This window comes from Calonectris borealis, chromosome 17 (assembly GCF_964195595.1).
Source record: "Calonectris borealis chromosome 17, bCalBor7.hap1.2, whole genome shotgun sequence".
NCBI lineage: Eukaryota > Metazoa > Chordata > Aves > Procellariiformes > Procellariidae > Calonectris > Calonectris borealis.
This window is the reverse complement of record NC_134328.1, coordinates 8,265,093-8,289,600: the sequence shown is the minus strand read 5'-3', so window position 1 is coordinate 8,289,600 and position 24,508 is coordinate 8,265,093. Positions and strand designations below refer to the sequence as shown.

Here is a 24,508-nt window from a genome sequence, read left to right as displayed (position 1 = left end):
CAGAGCAGTTAAAAAGCTTTTAAAATAGGAATAAGCAAAGGGTTTGTTGCATCTAAGGGCAGGAAACACTGCACAATTAATTTTGCCTTACATTACAGTACTACTGAAAGATTAAAGTGAAAAAAATGTATGACATTGTCTAAACAAATCTTCTAGCATTATTAATTTAAGTCTGTGCAATAGTATGTGACTAATGTTCACTGGCAAGATTAAATTCAACTACAAAAATGTTGAGATCTGATTATGGCAATTAGGAATTCTACACACAGCGCAGCCTGCCCATTAAGAGCCTACCCCTACAGCATTTTCATATTAGTTTGTTATATTCTTCCTAAAAGCAAGAATTTTTGCCCAAAATTAGTATTTTCCCCCCATATTAAATAAATCATAATGTTCTTGAAAACATTTTTTGTAATCAAGCAGGGCTTAAATCTTTAGAGATCCTTGTTCAAACATGAGTGGGGATAAACATTAACGCCACTGGGTATTGACTAATCAGTTAATAATAACTTCTACCTCAGAAATCCAAGGCTGGAAATACACTGCCAGAAATACACTGGGTTTATGCCATCTCTGACCACAACCAGAACACAGCCAGAGCATCACGTTTGCGAGGAATGGAATTCATCACCTTTTAGAACAGAATCTCTGGGTTTTCAGCTCTGCAGTGGATGGGGCTGACTCGATCTAACCCTTATCTAACATGACATTGCCATTGTGATATAAATAGTGTCTTACTTGTCTGCTTCAGAGGAACAATGTTAGTCAAGAAAAGGTCAAATGGTTTTGCCACAGGGGAAAAGAGCAAAAATCTTTTGTAATTTAACATTGCCCTTTTTTTTGGAAGACAGGAGACTCCAGGTGCTAGTCACATCGGAGGGAGAGGAATAGAAGAGAAGACAAGGCATATTTATCTAGTCTGCAATAGCACAAAGCAATAATATTTCAACATTTCTTAAAGCCCAGGAGGAACTAGTATTCACCCAGCATCTCACTGATCTCATCTTTACTTGGAATCCTGCAAACCTCTACAGACAAAGTCTGCTCAAACCTGCCTACTTTGACAAAGTAGAAATAAGTTATAGCTGCAGGCAACTGTAGGACAGAGGTACTTGATACACCTACTAGTGAGTGTGCGTTTTCTTATTCCACAACGCTTATTGCATTGATGCTTTCAATTAATAAACATGACTTTTACCCATAGCTAGCCAAATTGATCTATTTTTAGCCAAATAGGAAAAATACCCAGTTTTAAGTCTTTGAATACATTACACAACCTGAGGTTACTGCTACTAATCCTCAGATAAGCACTATACAAATACCCACATGTATTTATTAAGGTGGCTTTCAAGCATTTTTCTTATCCTATAGAAAAGAAAGTAGCTCTGTTACAAAATTTGCATGCAAGACAGGCTAGTATATTCAACACAGTTGAACTAGAGAAAAACATACAGCTGGGAAGTGAAATTTCTACAAATTACTACATGAAGGTGACCCAAAGCCCGATTTATTGCTAGCTTTTATTGCTTGCTTTTATTGCTTCCAGCGCACTAGTAATCTATGCACATGGCAATACTTCAGTACTAATGGAAATCAGTAAACAAGGTCACATGCATGTCAAACAGTTGCTTTGCACATTCTAAAAATACTTGTAGGTCCCATTTGCTAGAATGGCACCGACGTTTCCTTGTGTCATCCACGCTGCCTGTGCCGCTCGCTGGGTGCAGCCTGCACCTACAGCTCACGGTATGCAGGGTGGAATACATCCTACTCAGTGGAAATAAGGGTAATTAAGAAATTTGATATCAACCAAATTAGAAAGTAAAATAATTACAGCAAATTTCCCCTTGGGCCATCTTCTGCAGACTACAAAAGACTTCTAAGATACTCCAAATCAGCCCATCTTTCCTGGGAAATACCACACATCATAAAATAATTGTTTATCATGAAATTAAGTTACAGCATGTAAGGTGAGAGAGAATAAACGGAGTATCTGACTCGACTGGAATCGTGTGTTTGGCCCAGACCCTGTGATACACAGGCACCTTGCAGGTTATTTTTGCAAAACATGTTTATGCAGTGACTTTAAGCCTTCAGGCTAAACATAACACAGTGCAAAGGGCTGCAAGAGAGAGAATGGAGCAGGTCCCCTCAGCTAGCCATCCTTTTCAGGCTAAACAGGAAAATTTGAGATGCAGCAGCAAAGACAACAAAATCTATGTAACAGCAGTAGCCTATACAATCTGTACAAAGAGAATGAAACGCTCCAGCTATTATTCCAGCCTTAAAGTAAAGCATCTCCTCGAGTCGTGACTAGCAGAGGGATTTCGCTTTCCACGCTGCTTTGTGAAGGTGGAGTGAATCTCACCAACTGCTGAACGCAGCGTGACAACCTGAACCACGGGCAACACAGACAGACATCATGAGGGCGCACAAATGCTCTTAAAGTAAAAAGTGCTTGCAGTGAAGTATCATTCAAAGAAAATGCAGCAGAGGAAAGAGTGTTCAGCAGAGCATGCATCTTCCGGCATTTTGAACTCAAACCAGAAATTTTCCATCCTTACAAGAAGAATTGAATTATAAAATTTATGAATAATAGATCTTTCTTTGGACTTCTGAAAAGTCCTGAAAATTCTGAGCACGTGAACCTTAGTTAGGAAGACTAAAATTGAGGATTTGAAAGAGAAATGAAGACAAGCTCAACGTTTACATAATAAAACAAAACCCAGTGCCAAAGCTTCAGAAAAACAAGGAAATTCAATGGTTCTAACACTATACATTCAGGATTTGCATTTTCTAACTGCCATCAGGAATTCTATTTTTTTATTTTAAATGCATAATGGGAAACTAAAGCAAGATAACTTGTACCTTCATGTCCTCAGGCTTTTTTGTTCGTTAGTTTGTTTTTAAACAAGTATACAGATAATGACTGGTTATCGTTATCAAGAAATACCTAAAGAAAATGAGTTTTTCAAAATGCCCCATCCAAATGTATTAGCAATTAGAATCTCCTCAAGTTTCCATTAGTCTGCCAAAACAAGAAATAATCTTATAGCAGCTCTGACAAAAACTCTTAAAGATTGTCACATTGATTGAATTTCAAAGTATAGACTTACAAATTCGTAGTCTCCATCCTGTGGTACTTTCCAATCAGATGAATTTTTTGTCTGGCCAGACACATTCTTCCCAAAGCTATTGATTTGATTCTCCTTCTCCTTCTGCTCAAAATATTCAAGGAATGATGGTTTGGCTGGCTGCATCGTTTCATCCCTCCCTAGAAATATTAAAAATAAAAAAAAAAGTTGTTTTGAAAAATATATTTTCGATTATACTGCCTTACATCATGCCCAAAAGTGATTTTATTTTTTTAGCACACATTAAATCACATAGTATTGCTAAAGCACTATTTTTTCGGCAGCTTTTCAAATATAAAACTGACTGTACAGTGAGAAAACTGGAGAAGGGAAGTTTAAAGCCCGCCACACAAGTGATTACAATGCTGGAGGTCTTGGCCTCTAGACCTGCAATCCATCCATCAAAGCACACTACCAGTAATCGAGCTTCATGCACTGAATGCTAGAACTAAACTGCTACCAACTAGAGAGGTTGGGTTTTTTTTCATCCTAGCCAGGTTGCATGCACTGGAAAATACGCAAAGCTCCAAAACTAAACAGCGTTCTTTTACAAGCAGAAACTCATCTTTATATTTATAAATGGAATAGTACAAAAACGAGGCTTTCAAAGACCACTTCCACCATACAAATATCACATAACTTGCCTTGGGTAGAAGTAGTCAAGTTCTACATTTCCTGTGTAGGAAGGATTAATTAGTTTGCAAAGTTTCTTTTTTTCTTCTTATAAACAGTCAGTTAGTAAGTTTTCAAGTTTACTGCCCTAGTTTTCTTTTCGTAAGTTAATTCCTCTGAACACACTTTCTTAGTGGATTACTCGAATAAGCCAGATAGATAAACCATTTAATTCTAGACTGCATTTAAGAAACTCGGGGTAATAAGAAATGGGCAAGGGTACAAAGAGAGACAGAGGAGTCAAACTAACCCCCTAAATATGAATACTTTTAAGAGCAGGTCTCGTAAGCCTCCCAAGCACCATTCTCAATAACAAAGAGCTCACCCATACTGATGGGAGAAGAAAGGATATAGCCAAGAGCACAAAGCTTTAGCACAACTTGATTTACATTATTCTTATTTGTCTAAATTATTCTTCTGAACAAGCAGAAGTTAAAAGAAAAGGAAGAATGCTGCCGATCCAGTAAAAGCAACGAGCTAGTAAAACTCCATTCTATAGGGTGCCCAGGTATGTTGAGAGTTGGTGGGATTAGGGCTACGAGCAGTAATGTATCCCTTCTTACTTCAGCCATCACACCATCTGAATCCCTGCTCATGTGATTTAAGTACCATTACACACGAATAAATCTAGCAACCCCTTCAGCAAACATCTCCATCACTGAAGGAAGACACGCAAGGTCACAAGTTCCCAGATCAAAGCAGATCCCCAGTCCTGTTTGGAGAGAGAGGAGGTGGCCTCCACGAACGGAGGCAGCTTCAGCTGTAGGGTGACGACAGCGCAATAGGGAAGGAAGTGATGAAAAGTAAGAGGATGAAAATGCTGATTCCTAGCAGAGATTGCATAAAAGCCAACACAGGAAGAAAACACAAAATTTAACTTCACAGCAAGTCAAGACCGAAAGACCTTCACTATCTCCCAAAGGAAGATTTCTTCAGCAGTGCAACCAGACTACTCACACTTAAAACTGGCCTGGCCTGTGAGTTACAGTGCAGCTAATATCTTGTAAAGAGTCTCAAGCTAAATGAAGAGGCAGGCTTGCACAGCAAGCAAACACGTTTTTAACAGGGCTGCACCACAAGACCATGACAGCTGCAAACGCAGCTAAAAACCACTCACAGCTTAATGCCATTGTGCTGCTCTTTATGGCAAAATGCTTCACAAAAACCTGTGAGCATAATGGAAGTAAGCACTATAAACAATACCTAGTAAAATGTTTTTGTTCTGATAAAATATGGTTCTCTAGACACTGGAGTAGGTTAACCATACTTGAAACATGTTTTAGGCAATGCAGAAACCATCATTTTCAGAAAGCAGGATTAGGACTAGAGTTAACAGAAAATGCCATCAGAATAGCCTAATTCGGGACTGTGGAAATAAGTTCACTGTCGAATGCCATACATTTGAAATAAATATAATCTGTCAGGCAGGCAATCAACCAAAAGTTTAGAGCTTCAGACAAGTACACAGGGGATGGATCCATCCTTTGAGGGGTTTGTGGGGTCTGCGTAACGCAGAGACTCTCCTACAAGAGTTTGTACAGAGGGCAGGCTATCACAAGACAGTCCTCACTAAGGGCATTCAGCAGTGCTTTCCTCTTGAAAAAATATTAGCTACTCTGGAAAGCCATTAAGATTTAATCACCGAATATTATTCTTGCACGTAAAATTGCCATCCAGTGATCCAGAACTTCCCTGGCAGACTCTGTCTGATTCTCAGACAAGTGTATGAATTCCTTGGTCAGCTATGAGATACTTTAGGAAGTTATTTGTCTATAGACGTGTTAAATACAAATTTCTGCAAAGTATGAGAAATCTTGGCAGGATATTTGGGTTGCGATACTGAGAGAAGCGTGGTTCTAGACAGCCTGATATGTCACAATGCATTTTGAAAAAGCACTGCATCGTAGTGCCTCTCTAGGGCCAGCTAAAAGCTCAAGCATGAACTGAAGTGCTTATATGTTTGCACTATGACAACTGGTGCAAAGACAAATTATTCTACCCCTGGCAGTAGTTCCCCCTTTTTTGAAAAACAAAACCAAAAACCTCATCGTACAGAATTAGATGAAGAAAGGACACCTTCAGACAGGCTGCGTGAAGGTCAGTCAGGGAACACGTCTGCAAAGTACAGAACAGATTTGCTGTTGGGAATAATTACTGAAATACAATAGCAATCCAATTACTGCTAAGTGATAAAACATTTATTTAGAATGAAGTAAATACACCCCTTATATTCTGCTGCAGTCCAGCCTGTTTGAAGCAGGAGGTAAGTTGTTATGGCCAATCGTGGCAATGTTTAACACCAACAATTTTTGTAGAAATAGAGGAATTCATAACCACCTAGGCTAATCTATACACAGCTTACTGACAGCCAGCCTAGGTCTCAGTAATTCAGGCTTCCTAGGAAAAAAAAAAAAAAAAAAGAAAATCTAAATGAAGCTTGTACTGTATGTTTTGAAAACAATTGTCTGCAGCACAGGAGACTTTGAAAGCAAGTGTTTCACTCCAGTGACTGTGGCTTATTCCGTTCTTTTTTTTTTTTTAAAAAAGACTGAATTAAGCTCTGGTGTGAGTGAACAGAGTGTCACTTAAAAGAATCATGCTTATTTCCCCACATCTTGTGTTTTGCCAAGAACTGTAATATTTGTAAACAACTAGTTACATCTACTGAACAACCACCTATTGTTGAATTGTTGAACCTATCATTGAACTATCGAAAGGCATATCCAAACCCAAGCTTTATTTAATAAAATTTATGGTTTTTAATAAAACTTAAAAGTTTTCGTGCAGAAATGAAACAGACAAAGGAGGAAGCACATGAAGTGGTGGTGGTAGTTTATAATCCTGAAGAGTACAACTGGATTTTCAGCCCCACCAGTACAAGTGACCAAAAAGCTGGGGGGCTGCAGCAGAAGGCTGCCGTGACACCGAAGGGGTCTCTGCCATGCTGAGAGGGTGGGAGGGAAGGGGGTAAACGCCCAGCCTGGGGAGGGCAGGAGGGGCTCTAGCTGCGGTCTCCCACCCCAACAGGCCATCGGAGCCCGCCTCTCCCCAGCGAAAGGGTGAGAGGAACGGTCTGAACTGCAGCAAGGGCGACTGGGCTGAATAAGGAAGAAAGTTTTCACAAAAGGGATGGTTGTGCAACGGAGCAGGGCTGGAGCGACTGTGCAAGGCCTTGAGCAACCGGCTCTGACATTGCACTTGGTCCCAGCCATCACACAGGGAACCGGACCGATGACCTCCACAGGTCCCTGCCAAGCCAAGCTCTTCTGCAACTCATGCTCTTCACACCCGCTGTCAGACACCTCTAACCTTGCAAGTCACCTTAGGCCTTTCAACTGCATGCAACATTTACTCACCAATTTTAGTACATTTAGTCACCAATTTTAGCACATTTCTACATATCAACATGTAACACTGCATCTTTATTTAGTGTTGGTTTTGGTTTTAAGCTGATTAAAATAGAGATTGCTAACTGACAAGCAAAGAATGGAAAAAAAGATAATATAAAATGAAAAATATCTGGAATATAGATCTAAAATGTCTGAAATCTTAGTTGCTGCTATGATCTCAGCAGGGTTGCATATGCAGCAAGACCGACAGAAACGTTCCCAGAGACAGAAAGATATTACACCAAATCAATTATCATCCCAGCATGACTGGATTTCTTTCGTCAATCTTGGCACTTAACAACAGTGTCATCTTTCCAAAGATGATCTGCTATTAATTCAACACAAGAATCACACTGCTATATCTTTAAGATTTTGATAATAGGCAGCTGAAGACAAAAATCGATCACTGCTATTTGCAGAAGCAGATGCTGCTGAAAGATGACACCACACTAAACGTGTCTGTGCCAAAAAGCATTTAACTTCCTAGTTTTATAGGGTTAGACTAAAATATGAACATTTGACAGAAAGTGAGATCACAAGTGCGGCAGAGAAGAGCCAGAGAAGAGCAGAGAAGGTCACCCTGCGGTGATAAGAAAGGCTTCACCATGCATTTATTTTGGAACCTAAAGAGTTGCTTATAAGGATGAGCCGCGGAGCTCCCTGGAGCCATTAATGGTCTGCCATTTAGATACGCAGTCATCTTTTTAGGAGCTGTATTAATTACACAAATGGAACACCACAGCTCCGCTGGAGCCGGTCCAGCTGACTGCAGAATTGCAGGTTTGGGCTAGCTGTACAGAGCCACAGGCGCTGGGAGGACCGCTCCTCCTTCAGCCTGCCATGCGGTGAAGAACAGAAGCCCTCCCCAGAAAACTCGCAAGTGCTGTCTGGTATACAGTCGTGTTTAGGAAAGTGTAAGAGCATCAGTATTGTTGTGTGTGAGAATGGAAAAAGATGTGAAATTGATGGGTCCAAAGATAGAGAATGACATAAGTTGTGAGCAACAAATATCCCCTTATATTTTGATTTTTAAAGGAGTTTATCACTGATTTCAGTGTTAGTCTTTCAGCACTGGAAAGCAAAGCCCAACTGCATGTGGTACCATGCAAGCTGGGACAGTCCTTACCCAAAGCACACGCAGCCCAGACAAGCCACAAGACAACGGACAGATACAGGCAGGGCACTGCAAGAAGCCAGCAAGGCAACACCAGCAACAGCCAGTGGCCTCGGCGTACTGGGTCCTCTCCTCTGCGAGGCTACAGCAATGGTAAGTTTTAAGGAAGAACTAAACCAGTCTGCCCCCTCCCAAAAACATCACCTGTCTGAATACTTGAGGGAATGGAAGAGGTCAGAATTAGTGGCTGACTGCAGCATACAGACCTGCTTACACCAAGCAGATGACGACAAAGAAGGTGTGGAGAGTCTTCGAGACATTTGTACTTCCATATGATGCTACAGAGAAAGTAGAATGATAGAGAAGAAACAGCACAGGCAATTAAACCAGCAAGAGATTTACTTTTTTCCCCAGCAGTAAAGAATATCTGTGAAACCAGATCATTTAGTATCATCTAGTCCCAGAAATCAAAGCACTCATTTTGTTGATTTTGTCAAATTAGCTCTCACAATTGAAAATTTTCAGTAGCTCATAAGCTTCAAAGGATGGCTTCAAAAGGAAAGTAGGATTTATAAAGTCCTTCTATCTATCTGAACAAGCTTGCTGAGTAATGAAACTAGAATTTCTGCTTTTCTCTAAAATTATTCTTCTCTACTCAAACTTGACAGCAGAAGAACCCTTGTTTTGTTATTCTTTCCTCTTGAAAGAGATTGCTATTATCTACCTAGGGTGAATTCTAGAGTCACAAAGCTTATCATGAGACAGAAAGATAACTCGGGAACACACACTTTACTCAAGTCAGTTAAGTTAACACAGTTAATACTTAAAATACCTATTCTTGAAGCCGCGGTGAGAGATTTCATCCCTTATATCATCAAAATTGGAGCTAGAGTAGTGGCTGGGAACAGTCAGGGGATCATGCTACAAATTCAACTACAAAGAAGGTAATGTAAATCAACGACAATGAAGTGATCAATTACTACATTAGCAATATCAAACTAAAATGTGATACTTGGTACACATATATGTATTTGTCAAGATTTCAGGAGGCTGCAATCTTTAGAAAGACAACTGGCCTCAGCTCTGGAGAATACTTGTGTTTACGAGAATGAGGTGTCAGGAGCAACAAAACCAAAAATGTTGACTTGTGCTAAGAAAGTATCACAAACGCCCTGCACAAAGCTCAGGAAGTTGCACCCCTACGAGCCGAAGCTCAAAACAGCTCTGCAGAGATGCAGTGAAGAGCACTCATGTTAACTTGAAAGAAAGCAGAGCTATCACTGCCTTTAGTCAGACGTAATGCCAGAAAGGATCCCCTGGGACAAGCAGCACAGCCTTCTGCTATCACATATAATATTATATAGTTTCTTTCACAGAAGGATCAAGATCTATTGATCTTGAGGACAAAGCAATTGGTTTGCTTTGTCCTTGCTGTTGACAGGCTTGCTATTCTCCTGGAGTTATAAACCCTCTCATTTCCAGTCTGAACTTTATGGGTAGCCAGTGTATACACACTTGCTCTTGAACAAGCCTCAGCTCTTCAGCATTCAAACCATTATCCTCTGCAGTGTTCACCTTCCCTTTTTTAATTTTTTTTTTTTTTTAAAGGGGTTCTCATATCCAATGTCATCTTTCATTTTAGTGGTCTAAATAAGCATAGATCTTCCACTGACTTCTCACAGGCTTAGTCCCCAGTAGTCTCAGTAAGCTTCTGTCTGCTTTAGATTGAATTATGTAACTTGAAGGCTTAAAATGCACACATATTTAGGATACACAGAGCAGCGCCTGATGATTATGTGCAAGCAACACTTCATTAATATTAAATTTCAAATGGAATTGCAGCTTTATTTGCTTCAGGCTATTTCTTAGAGATCACAGATGAACTTTAGCAGCTGGACAGCATAATTTGTACAGTATGAACAGGACTGAGTCATTTTATGCAGCAGAGCAGAGAGATGCCAATTTATTCAACCAGAGCAAAAAGTGCTCCATCATTAATGAATTCACCCCATGGCAACGCAAGCTGAGATTTCCTCACATTAAAAGCAGACCACATAGCACTTCATATCTATTGAAGCTTATGAGGACAAGTCCTCCCATAATTATGGTCTATCTCAAACTAAATCAAAGCAGAACCTACCTGACAGGTCCTGCTATTAAGAAGGAGTTCCTAAATGACCATAAAAATCAACACTAGGTATCCTAACTAATCTCTTTTAATGAATATAAGACATCAAAGTCATCTAAGGAAAAGAGTACCAATACTCATCCAAAGCTGTGGTGTATATAATTGAAGACTCTTTCTGAAAGAGGAAATCCTCACAGTAATGAAAGCTGTTTAAGACCAGGTAAACTCCTTTTGAATCTCTTTTACAGAAAAACTCAGAAAAGATTATAAATATATAGCACCTTTCTTCTTCCATCACAATTTTTCAGTGGACACCTACGTCTTTCACCTCATTAGCTTGAACTGCTAATTTAGTCCAGCAACTACAGTATGTGACACAGGCAGCGAGATATGAAGGAGCATCAAGAAAGAAGTGAACATTTCATATCCTGCATCATCTGGCTCAGGTTCTGATGAATCTTAACAAGAAACAACCCCATCGACAGGGATGCAGTCTTCAGGTCCAGCACGCTGTGGGCAACAGCTCAGGCTCCCCAAATGGCGTATAACCAGGCAAGCATCTGCTAACACCCTTTCTATTCATAACCCGGAAACTCATTTGCTTATCTAGAGAGAACAGAAAACAACATGCCAATGAACATTTTTTTCCTGAAGCTTGAAAATCTGCTGGTAAAAATGAATTTGGTTTTAAACTTCTGCAATTAAAGAATTTAAGAGTTTATAGAGTTTTCCTCATTCCTGCTCAGGAGGAAAGCTTTCTCCAGGGTTTATTTTGATCCAGTAGGAAGTGAGTTTATTCTTAGAAGAGACAGGTAAGTTACAGTTTGCCTGTACGTGCAAATATTTGCATGCGTATGGGACAGAGATATACTTACTAAGTGATTTACTACTACTCTGTCTCTTGGTTGAGTCTCCTGAAACATATTGCCTCCTGTATGATATTCAGAACTCTGTCAGTCATACTTCCCCTCTTCCTCAAGACAATGCTTCTGTCCAGAAAAAAAAAAAATCCCCCTATTTTCTATCCCCCACCATCACAAATGCAGGGGTGCTTAATAATAAAGTGTTAGGAACAGCAAAAATAGCTGTGTTAAACACATACATCTCTTTCTCCAATTTCAGTGTCTCTGAAAATATAAATATTAGCATGTGATTAACTGTGTCTTAGCATTAAAGCTCTGTCAAATATTCAGGACAACCGAAGGTGGACAAGCATCCAACTTAGATCCCAGACTTAACTTTTTGTCATGCGTCAGTCTGCACAGAACCACTATTTCAGCTGCTAACACACTGCACCGAAGTCCAGTAGCCTACCGCTATTCAAACAGAAAAACCAAAACCCACAGCAAAAACCCAACAACAAAATGACAGCATATACAACTCCTCCCATCGCTCAAAAATACCGTCTGCATGTCCGCACAACGTGATGTTCTTAAACAAACTGTGCTGCCGCTGTTTATGTCAAGTTTGCCAGCAAGGCTGCTATTAAGATAAAAGTCAGAAAGTAACACAGCTAGAAGACTTATCTGTGAAGATTTATATTCTCCACACCTCAAGAGTGGCAGCACAATGCTTCTTACAGTTCGAGAAGAATTTAATCAATGTAGGTGTTTCTATAAACAGTGTTTTATTTAAATGCATAACGCTAAGAGTGTTTTATGGTCCAATTATGCGTAAATGGACCAATTTATTCTGAACACAGAAATGTACCACTAGACATTAATAACACTAAGTAGTGGGAAGATGCTAAGAAGAGCTATTGTCCTCGGAGAAAAACAGAGGCAAAACACAGCCAGTATCTTTGACGTACACATGATGTAAATCTGACAAAATGTGGAGCTATTCTCTACAGTACCTGCACTGGCTATTTGGATAACAGGCATCTGCACTTTTTTGGACAACTACTGATATTACACCACCTATAGCTACCTCAGCTACATACCAGTAATACTTTATTCAATTATAATATTAATGCAATCATATAAACCTTCTGCCATCCATATTCATTCTGCTGTTCACATTACAGCTTTTACAGTCATTGCTTTTCATGAAAAATTACAGGTTAATTAGAGGAGACAAAAAAGTTTCGCGAGTCTTGGCAGTAACACTTCTCTGGTTTAGGTTTTAAGCGTCACCCCCTGGATGCCTCACAAAGCCACCAAGACTAACAAGCTTACTCTGAATCATTTTTCTAATAGGAAGTTGCCAAATTTGCATCTCAGCTCATTTAATTTGCTAATGAAACCCAATCTCCCCTCAAAAGGGGAAATATCTTTTTAAAAAGACACAACCACATTTAGCAGCGTGGGCATGGTAAAAGCATAACAAAACCTAAACCACCCCTAACTTTATTATAAGAATTAAGCCTAGAATTTTTTATTTTAAATATTCACAAACTATTAAGAATTTTTACCTGCACATTACATTACAAGGTAGAGGCAACAGGGTTATTAGAGCTGCTGGTCTACCTCTGCACCAGAGGCTCTACTGAACGCGTGCCACATTAACGAAAACCCCACAACTCTTCCACCCTCTCCAAATCCCTCATTCACCTCGACCCAAAAACCAGACAGCCCAACTCACACTACCGTTGGCAGTTCTACATTCTCCAGTGTCATTTTATTTGGTGCTTAAACAAGCAAGAGGCACTTTAATATAGAAAATAGAGCAGATTATAGTACTAGACAAACTAGATCCTATTTCACTTGGATCTGATCATATTGCAGAGTCCAGGGAAGGCCATATATTTATTTGCTTTATTATAAAATTACGTTCCACTCTTTAAATCGAAGGTACAACTCATGCCAAGTTTCCACTATTTAAAGACTACAGCAAATAAAGAAGAAAAAGCAAAAAAAGAAAGAGTAAAAAATGCTGCACTTTCTACTAGCACTATATATTCTCTCATAGAAAAATTATAAAAAGATGATTTCAGACATATTAACAGTTCAAAAGTTCTTCCAGCTCTCAAGCACAATGGAAATGTCTGTTATTACAAATGATTGTTCATCTACAGTTCTTCAGCTACTTCCAAAGTTTTCCTGGAATAGTTTAACTGCAATCCATAAGTAATCTGTTACCAATCGATTTATAAGTGAAACGTGTCGCAGCGCAATTTAATATCTGTGGTTTCAGGCAATCACTTGAGTGCTTTCAAAATGCGTAACAGAATGTCATAGTGACATTTTTAATGCTGCCTGAGTATTTATATTGAGTGCCCAGAAAAAAGCCAAGCAAGTGAAAGAATTTAAGCAAACAGAATTACAGCTCAATTGAGCACAAAACAAACTTCCCCTACAATGTAAAATACTGGAATTTAAGAATGCTTTTCCTCTGACCCTGACAAAATCATGAATTGATTTATGCAAGAATCACTTTCAAGGCTACTGGAAGTTGTTTGCCAGACACTCCTATCTAAAGCTTTGTATTTCAATGTCCTATAAAGACTTTTTACATTAAAAAGAAATAAAAGCAAACCAAAACCTGGTGAAGACACAGATTTATTTTTTAAATTAGGAGAAAGGGCTAGAACATAAGCTCAGAAGCCTGCAGTTAAAAAGCCCAAGACACCTAGGGAAGCTAAATTCTCCTACTAACGCCATGCAAGAAAAATCAGAACTTTTTTATTGACTTAAAACAGGTTTTATTGTGAGTCATAACACAAGCTGCCAAATGAAATATAGACATCTTTAAAAATATGAATCAATGAAGCTTCTTCAAACTCAGTGGTTTCCAAACAGCATTATTACATTTATATCTAAGATTACAAAAAGAACTTGCTCCAGAGAGTTCTGCAGCAGCCTGATGAGCTTTACAGTTAAATTAATTTAACTGAATGTTATGAGAACATGAATATGGAAATAGCAAGCTGAAAAATGGAGCTATAGGCAATTGCTCAAAGGCACTGCCTTGCAGCGCTTCCAAGAAACAAACACAGAACTGCTCTGTGCAGCAGCCAGAATTTCAGAATTATGCTACTGGGGAAGGAGGAGAATAAGGTGTTAAGGGAAAGTTAAGTTTTAGTCTGGTACAATCATTTTCATTAACATCAGATTTTTTGGAATCAAGGTACAAGTTATTAAGAGAGAGCGCTGAGCGCAGCTGGGTTTCACAAGATACTACGGTGTGAAACCCCTCGATGTGAAAGCAGTACCAGTGTCAACCATCACTTGCACCCAGGATCTCAAAACACTTCCCCCAGAAGGCAGAGCCGCTCAAGCACTTCTGCCGCATACTCAGCTTTGAGTTCTGTTACACGGCAGCAGTTGAAGAACAGAGTGTTTTTAAGAAGTCTGAAGTCTAACGGGGAGTTAATAAAAACTCGACTTTCTAGTTCCAGAGATCTAGAGCTCTTAGAGCTTGTTTTGGAGCTCCCTCTTGAGGTTAGATACTACACTCTATTAAAGACATTGCTATATCCTCATAACTGATTCTACTCAAAATGAGAGTATGTCCTTGCAGAAGAGATATCATCAAAGGCATCTCCTCAAACCCCTGTACACTACTTCGTAGAGAGCATTAGATGCTTCTGAGTTACAAGCACTGCCATCTTAAAAAGATGGTGAGAAGATAAGCACATGTTAAACGTAGGAAGATAAAGTGAAGAGGCACTTTACTTACACACCTTTGGTAGCCTGTCAGGAGCACCACAGACAGTAAAACCTCTGTATTGTGAATCACGAAATGGAACAACACACACTGATGATGAGAAACTAACCCTACTCTCTGTTTGTAAAGAAACTGCAACTTCACTAGGTTTATTTAAGGCTGTTAACACGTCCCACTCTTTGGGTGACCTTTTAGCTACTCTAAGCATCCGTCTCCTTGCTAGAGCTACCTTGTTCCACAAAACCCGATGGCATTACTCCACTGACTTTATTGCAACAAGCTGCTACATAGGCTGACACCTGTTTTTTAATGTGCTGAATCAATGTTTGCCAAAGTTTGGAAAACTCTTTAAACGGATTCTGCTGAAATTTCACTCCCAAAACCAGCATCTTTCCACAAGCTCTAGAGAGCCCCCACATGGAAGAAGCTTTCAACACAGAAATTCCTGAGAAAAGGAGTTTGGAAAAATCCCGTTAAGAATTTTTTCCTTGCCCACAAGAGCTAAAGGTTCAAAATCAGATAGCCAAGGAAGTCTTCAGAAGCAGTGCAAGAGCCAAAAGAACAAGCCTTGCCGATGATGGTCATATTTAACTACTGCTGAGCCCCCACTCAGCACTTTCCTCGGTCCTTGAACAAACATCTGAGCTGGCCAGCTGAGTCATCTGTGACTACCTCTGCCTCAATACTCCTGAGGCTACCCAGTCATTGGGAACAGATTTCTATGAGAATCCATAATTGAGAAAACATTCTTTTTCTTCTAGTCACTTTTCCAGGCAGCCTCTCACTGCCATTTCTTTAATCAAAGAAACATTTTTAACCCTTTTCCAGCTGAAGCTGTGAGGTCTTCCACAGACTATCAGGGATCAAAGTCACATCATTTTAAAACTTACATCCTATGACAAGGCATGTAGTTTTAGCAAGCTTTTCTATTTTAGGGCAGAACAAATTTCAACTTGAATGTCTCAGAACAGCAGTTTATTCAGTTGTCCTTAGTGATTAAAGTAACACTAAAGGAACACACAAGTCTAGAGATGCTCGCTCCTCCCACTGCGTGCCTTGCTGTGTTTGAAATGTGCAAGATATCTGTCATTTCATAAATGTAGCCCTTAATTTGATGCATCAGTTCTGAAACAGACTTGCTGTTTTCACATGCCAGGTTACAGCCAGATCACCTTCTAAAGCAACACAAATTTTTTGATTAACCCTGTGCTAGAGTCTCCCTCCTCTACATTCTGTAAGACAAAACAGGCAAAAAAGAACCAACAAAAAAACCATACTAGCTAGAATCAGATCTTATTCTATCAGCACAGAAGCTTGCAGAAATTGTGCACAATTCACCAGCTATACCAAGTGCAAGACTAAAAAGAATGGCTTGAAACTTGGACCTAGAAAGGGTCTCTCTTCTCTACTGCCAGAGAGCATTGACCTAGGAGTTTTAGCTCCCTACAACCAAAAGACATCACAGTAAGCTACAAAAAACAGCAAAGCAGGTTGGGAATACATATCATAGCCCACATTAGGTCTTAAATAATATTCTAGAAGTTAAAGATGTTTTCTTACTTTTCATGGTGCCCTCTTCCTCTTCCTCTTCTGTGTTTATGACCATTGTACCCAACTGGGATTCCAAGGTGCCATCATGTTCTATCATTGTGTTGGCTCCATCACTCATCGTGTTGACAGCTCTTATGGTACCAGTTTCATCTCCGCTCGCCCTCACCATGGTACCTGAATCGGTTTCATCTTCTTCCTGTACAAGGATGCCATAAATACATTTTTACTGATGGTGGTGAACTCCCACAAAGAGTGTCTGTACTCAAGTACACTAACAAGTCTTACTAATTCAGAGATTTTTACAAATACACACGGAAGCCAACGACATTTTATGTACTTAGTTCTCTCCCTGTCATCTCCAAGCAGGTAATGAAGTCTTTATACTTTTCTGCCAGCTTGATAAATAAGAGAACAGATAAATAATCAGCCAAAGCTTCTCAATGCATCTTGTACCTCATTTCTGACCTGGTGACCTGTCTGTAAGAGTAGATTACAATACTCATTCAGTTGTTAGTGTTTCTATTCATGTTGCTAGTTTTAACTGTTGACATAAAACCCCTATCTCAAGTGGTAAAGTATTAGTTATTAGACAGCAACAGGTCTAAGTTTTGAGCGCATGTGGCACCCTGGAGAAAAATGATCGCCCTATTTTTTAGGAGCTTGTCTTTAACATTTAGGTAGTTTTACTTGCTATAAACTGGAGAAGCACTGGAGAAAAATGAACTGAATTTGCAAGTCTTTAAAAAGGAATGAAATTATCAAAGTCTAGTCATTGTTTTCAGATGAAAATTATTTCTTATCTTTCCATTTGTTAATAGGTACTAATATTATAGAAGTTTGAATTATTGCTGTCAAGGCTCAAGAGACTGATTCTGTAGGAAAACACAAGCTCCTAAAACAAATTCTGGCAGGACAACTTCCTGGCAGATAGTTACGTCAGCCAAAGGTCATAGTTTCATTAGGTGGTGTGTGCTTCACTAAGTATACATTGTGAGTAGGATTTCATGAAGAACAAGGTCAAAATTTCCACAATCTATTTATTTTCTTGGAAATGTGGACCAAGTATCCAACTACAACAACGGAAGTCACTTCCTAGGTTTACAGTAGAGTTTCTAGCATCTCACCTTGGATGAGATGCTCATGTTTTGTTATAAGGATGAAGTCCACAGTTCTTTATGCATGACCATGGGCTTACTGATCTGTATTACTGTTAGAGGGAAAACACAGATCTCGCACATCAAGCTGTAATACTGCATCTCAATGTCATTGAAAGAAAGAAGTACACCCCTCCACCTTCTGGTGTTCCATGCATTTTATCTGTTCTGTCAAAGCTGTCTACATAATTTACTTCCCAACCTCAAAACCAATAGCAAGAGGAGGAGAAAACTACAGGATATGTTAATGGAGGAAAAGTAATTTTATGTGGAGATGAGTGGGTGAGAGGAAGTAATAAATCTGTTAGCTACACATCATTTAACAAAGGACTACAGCAGAAATTTCCACAGCACTTGGGAAGTGCTTGGGAATGCTCTTCTGCTAGCAGACACGGAGTAGAGAAGCTTTAGGAAAACACACACACCCCCCGACAGAAACCACTCAACTCCACTACATAGACACCATCTCTCAGCAATATGACTCCAGATCAGTCAGAAATGAAGGAGAGAGGGTAGGGACAACACTCTTAAGAGTCAACATCATGGCAACATGACCAATAAAGATACTTCCACACTGAACAAATAGGCAGTCCTGAACTGGAAAACTAGATGAACAATGTCTTCAAGCATAGATACTGTGACCATGCTATTCAAGTCTAACCTCTGAAAAGGACTCTGGCATACAATGCCTTTTGCTGCCCCTTTCATTTATTCAGGTTGAAGCAGGCAGAGGCTCAAAAAACAGCTTTCAACATGCTTTCCATATTCACATGCTGTAACCACTGAAACAAGGAGCTCGAACTTAAATTCACAGCAATCCCCTGAACACTTGTCATGCCCTCACCTCAGGCTTCTGTCGGTTGCTCTTGTGTAGTAGAAAGTTTCTATAAGGAAGGTTCTAAAGCACAACAATAGTAAAACAACATAACGTACTTATAGTGCACCATGGGTGATATTATTAGTTTATACTAAGAACTGAATCTACAATGAAAAATTCTCATTACTGCATAAATAATATAATCCAACTGGGAAAACGTACCAAGTCTTTTGCATACACTACTTTGTAGACTTACTCAATCGCAGGTCACTAGCTACGCTCTAAGCTAAACAGTAAGCCATACATGCTGGCTATCCCACTCAAATATAAGGATTGAACAGAGACCAAGCATCAGGTTAAGCAGTCATAAAGTAGAAAACTGGAGAACTAAGTCAAATCCACAGGCAATTGGACAAAACATTGCAAAATGAAAAACCAAAGCAGCTAAGCCTTACGAAAGGAGCAAGAGTTTGGACTTCGTACACTGTTGCTATTAAATACTCACTGAATTTTCTTCATCATCTTGATCTAGTTCACGCTGTTGCGCCTCTTGACGTTTCAGCTTGATATCCATTGCTTCATTAATCAAGTCTCGCAGAATTGACACTCCTTTGGCACTTTTAACAAATGGGTGCTGAGAAGTATTTTAAAAAAAAATAAGCACTGCATGCAAACCAAGATGAAACAGTAAGACACCGTCACTATGGCCTACTTCCAATCAAAATTAAGGTTTAACTCAATACATTGCTAAAATAAACATGATCCAAAGGCACTACTGCTGTGAGACCTTGGGCTCATTCCCCTCCCAAACTCTACTTATTTCTTTCCTTAGCAGCTTAGCTGTAAAGAACCAATTACACAGATCATCACCATACCTAGACCATTCTGAGCAATCACTTTCATTTAGCCTCCCCTTTTTAGTTTTAATAGGCAGTTTCTTGGCAGTGCTGGTGAGAATTTGAAAGTAAAAAAAAAAAAAAAAAACCAAAACACAAAACTCCAAAAGACAAACAAGCAACCCAGGGAAGACAAAGATAGGAAATTGAAGTTAGACTGGTTCTTAGAGAAGAACTGAAAAGTTGAGTGTAAAATTTTTAAAACGAGATATTAAAACAGTAAAATCTGTAGTAAGCAGGAGCAGCAAGAAATGAAACCAACAGACATGCAGCACTGCCTACCCTAGCAAGCCTTCTCTAGAGCTTACGTTCTTGTAAGAAAAGGCAGACCTGCAGAAGCTGTGTTGCAGTGGCACGCTGCTCCGGGCTCTTAATAAGACACTGTTTTACAAAGTCCGTAAAATTGTCTGACCAGAGCTCTGGTTTCCGGAATGTTGGAGGCGGATTGGTAGGAATCATGAAAATTGCCTGAAAACAGAAGAATATTCCAGATTTCCAAACAAAGTTTAAAGCTTTCCAACAATACAACATAAATACACACAAACATACGCTGGTACTAAAGAACGATAGACATTTCAAGTTTGTTGCTTCTGAAGAGTTTGTGCCAATATTATACATAAATTTGCTCAGATGGATCAAGTAGCAAGAAATCAGACTTTTCTCACCAGGTGCTTACACCTCTGTCTGAGCCATTACATGCCCCAAAAGGTGTGAATCTGCCATTTTTAAGTCTTAAAAATCTGTGCTTGCATAAAAAAGAAAAATCACTTTGGATTAAACAGCTGAAAATATGTTTCTTCACACCCAACACAGGGAGCTTCAGCTATGTCTTAACAGAAGAGGATCGTGATTTTCCTTCCCATGCAGATTCTCCTTCTCAAAGACCTGTTTTTCATTTAATCAACAGTACAAAGAACTGAAAAAAAAATTTAAAATTAAAAGCAAGATGGTATATTGATATGTTATTCAGCCAGCTATAATAGCAAATCCTTTCCATACAGCAATACATTTTAAAAGGCCACAGTCGTTACCCTCATAGGATGAATATCTGCATATGGTGGCTTTCCTTCAGCCATTTCTATTGCAGTGATTCCCAGAGACCAGATGTCTGCAACACAATTATACCCAATTTCTTGAATCACTTCTGGAGCCATCCAAAATGGGGTCCCTATAACTGTGTTCCGTTTTGCCATGGTGTCCTGAGAAGAAGAACAGGATAAAGATCCAGACAATGGCAATTGTATTAGCCACAAACATTCACTAATGAATCATCACCTTAATTATCTTCCATTTGCACACACGCACGTTATTAGATTCAGCAACACTGGGATACAGAGAGCTGCAAAGAGGAATTGAAATGTGCTTACAGAAGTTACTAATATTCTGAAGAAAACAGCAAATGCTATTGCAAACCATTACTTAGGTATAGCAGCTTCCATAAAGGAAGCTCTGCTCTAATCTCTTGCTGGTTTGGCATCTCATTATGTTGATGTAAAGTGCTAAAAACCAGTTTAGAACAATTTCTCAAAGTCTTCACAAGCATGTCATACTCACATGCAGGTTAAAAAGATAAACTGACGTGTACACAACCATCACCATCTTGGTTTTACTTACTGTGAGTTGTCCTGCCACTCCAAAATCTGCAAGTTTAGCATGTCCCTCTGTATTTAGCAATATATTTCCAGCTTTGATGTCCCTGTGTATTTTCCTCATAAAATGCAGGTACTCTAGTCCTTTCAGTGTTGATTGCACTATTGTAGCAATTTCCTCCTCTGTGAGCTAAAGAAAAGAAGAGTTACTGCCAACCTATCAGTTGCTGAGATATAACACTATTGTGTTTCAGTCTGTTTTCCTGACATTCACTAATTACCATTTAATTGCCTTCATGAAAGGTTGTCATGCTAATGGGAAATTAGTTAGCGAGTTACAGCATTATGTAGTAGAATTAGATTACAACAAGTATACATATACACACATACCATATTTCACATACCATAACCCTTTCTCAACTAGTAATTCTTATCCTGCAATAACCGAAGTAAGACAAAGTAGAGTCTGTTACTCAGAATCGGTCTGGGTTTTCAGGAAAGCCAACAAACCAAAATCTGCTCCACTGATTACATTGTCCAGATAATTAAAACTCGACCAATGTAATCAGCTTTCTCATTTTCAGAGGAGCAAAGGACCTGCATATCTCAAGTATGGCCAATGGTTGTGTCAGGCATTGAACACCGTGGGAATTATGCCCAAACTACTCAGCTTCCTTCAGCTACTGCACACGCCTGTTTCCCATTCATACATTCAAAGGAGAAAGGACGTACAGTTTTATTTCGTAATCGAATAATATCAGACACAGATCCAGCGCCGCAATATTCCATGACTATCCACAGGTCTGTATTCTTAAAATAGCTGCCATAATATTTCACCACATGAGGACTATGAAATGTGAAAAAAAGAAGAAAACAAAAGGTCAAATACCAGTAACCAGCATAACTGAATAAGCAAAACACACTGCAGAGTCCCTAAATAAGTTTTAGAAATTCAGAGTTGAAGTGCCACTGAAACCCTGATCAAAATTATTCCTAAACAGTCTGAAGTTGCACAGGACTACTATAGTTCCGCCAAGCCTCTTCCCCACAGTGGTGCTCATCTGACCTGCCAGTAAGTCACTTCAGAGCGCCAAACCATCTGAACACAAATCCTATAGAAATAAGGAGCGATTAGCCTTCAATCTGGTTTAGCTCCCTGAACCAGGTTACAACAAGGTCAGTGCTACGGCAAGCAAGAAGGCAGGACAAGGGAATGAGAAACAGACCACAGCAGTCCCTGGTACAGTTGCTGCAGAGCATTTGCAACCAAATGGAAACATTAAATAAGGTCCAAAGTTTGCTGGAAAACAGCTATCATGTTCATTAAGACAAATGTTCCCCCACTACCACATGCACCTACTTGTTTCTACAATCCAGTCCAGGATGTATTTTAGGAAACCAGTTCAACCTAAGACTGTCTCTCACAGTCAGCTATCTGGCTGCCCAAAAAGCAAACCACCTAGTAAAGTCTATTGATCAGAATAACCATCTGTCCTCTGGAAAAGGCAAAGCAGAAAACTAACAGAAAAACTGTTCCTGATTTTGTGGGAACGGAGCTAAGGAACAAAAGTGCACTTAATCTATTCTCTGCTGAATATTTTCTAATGAAAAACTGTAAAACTAGCAACCGCACAGCGTCCCTTAATGCCTGCACGGAAAACGTGATGTTCCAGTGATTCACTCCCTCTGCTGTTCGTAACTGCAAGGTCTCATTTTAGGCCTTACAATGCTAATATTTAATTTCTTTCAGGAAAGAGACACCTAGTAATGTTTTCCAAGTTACACAGTAAGATTTTTCACTAACAAATACTTTCAAAGTTACATTTTGTTGTCTGCCACCAGTCACCTTCATTTAAAGATAGGGAGGGTGAAGTACAATAGAGTGACTGGGACCACGGTTTTATATTGCTAATGTAATTTATTTTATATAGTTTTCCATGCCTGAAGTCCACCAAAGTAGTGTTTCTTAAGGCTAAATTCATACTACCAGAAGAAATTAGTATATTTTAAACTTTCAGCCTAGGACACACTTTGAGAAGAGGTCTTCTGCACCCACGAGCTTCTCATTAGCTAAGTTAGCACAACATCTTTTCCCATAAGAAACATGCAAAGACAACCCAGAGAGCCAACCATCAGCCCGCAGAGCTGCCAGCAAGTTATTCTGGGGATGCTCAGATCAGCAAACAGCTTGTTTCGCACTAGAACCTGCACAGGCAGAAAATGGCCAGGAAGGACAATTCTGCCACCCAAGCAGATGACAGCACGTAGATTATGCACATGCAAGAGCAGTCATGCATTAGTGGCTCTAATCCACATGCCCCTTAAAACCAAAAAAAAAAAAAAAAACAAACAAAAAACTCTCTTCTAACAGTTTCCTATGTCCATACCAAAACTTGTTTAGGATTCATTACCCCTTTGGACATGGGAACTGCTGTTCTAGCACACAATCAAGTTACCACTGTTCAACAAGTGACGGTGCATGGGGAGAACCGCAGTTACTGCTCACACGCTTGGCTCTCTGCTGGCAGCAAGTGCAAGGTTATTCAATTTAGCTGAATGCTCTCTTGTTGCAAGCTAAATTTTCGTTGTCTTACCTTTGCTTGGATTAACACTACCCAAACGGTCAGTTAACACGAGGTAACTTGATCGTACAAGTCGGCCTTTTAAAAAACATTTAAGGCAACATCATGGCTTTTATTTGATTAAAATGCCAGATCATAGACAATACTTTCCTTTGCATACCAATTTTGCAGTATACATTTACCTGTCACATTGCTGCATTATGGATATTTCCTTTATAATCTCTTGCAGGTCAGATTCCACAGGAACTTGTTTAATTGCAACAACTTGACCCGTTTCTTTATGAATGGCTTTGAACACACTGCCATAGGAACTACGAAACAAAATATTAAACAAACGCTGAAGGCAACAACATTTTAAAAATGCAAATGTTATGGTTTTGCTTTTTGCAAGTGCAACCATCAGGTAAAAAATTAACTATCCTTCTGCTCAAAATATTTTGTATTTTAATGTAAATAATCCGTCCACTAGCTTCTAAACACTATAATAATACAAATAAGTCACAGCACACTAAGACGGTCAGAAAGGAGCCAATCATCATTACACTGCCCATAGCTTTGGAAGGGCCTTCTACACTAATCCAACAAATACAATTCTCTCTTTTTCCAGCATACAGTGGCAGCTGAGCATCAGTAAGAACTACAGCTCTGGTCAGAGGTTTGCTTGTTCTTCTCAGATATTACCTGTCTTATTTCCAGCTTCTTTACGTACAGCAGCCAGGCAGATTTACAAATCAGCTTTTTCAAACGAACTGCTTAAGAAGGCAAACATGTCACTCACCGAGCATTCCGATGCTGCTCTGCCTTGTCAAGCGGCACAATGCAACAGAAGTTCATTTCCAGCATGCAGATCTTCCACAAGAGGCACCAGGGATGA

The 24,508-nt window shown here is 39.4% G+C and overlaps 1 protein-coding gene across 3 annotated transcripts in view; it reads right to left on the bottom strand.

Moving 5' to 3' along the window:
* STK4 (serine/threonine kinase 4) overlaps window positions 1–24,508 on the bottom strand; it is a 47,647-nt gene that overhangs the window by 19,888 nt on the left and 3,251 nt on the right. For 2 of the 3 annotated variants that reach the window (XM_075166455.1, XM_075166456.1), the window contains 8 exons: window positions 23,817–23,945; window positions 21,785–21,899; window positions 21,078–21,242; window positions 20,495–20,662; window positions 19,794–19,931; window positions 19,073–19,201; window positions 16,606–16,792; window positions 3,117–3,274 (listed from right to left, as the gene is read on the bottom strand). In XM_075166455.1, the coding sequence (XP_075022556.1) occupies window positions 3,117–3,274; window positions 16,606–16,792; window positions 19,073–19,201; window positions 19,794–19,931; window positions 20,495–20,662; window positions 21,078–21,242; window positions 21,785–21,899; window positions 23,817–23,945 (1,189 nt within the window). The remainder of the gene's footprint in view (window positions 1–3,116; window positions 3,275–16,605; window positions 16,793–19,072; window positions 19,202–19,793; window positions 19,932–20,494; window positions 20,663–21,077; window positions 21,243–21,784; window positions 21,900–23,816; window positions 23,946–24,508) is intronic. The other variant, XM_075166457.1, reaches the window with a different exon arrangement.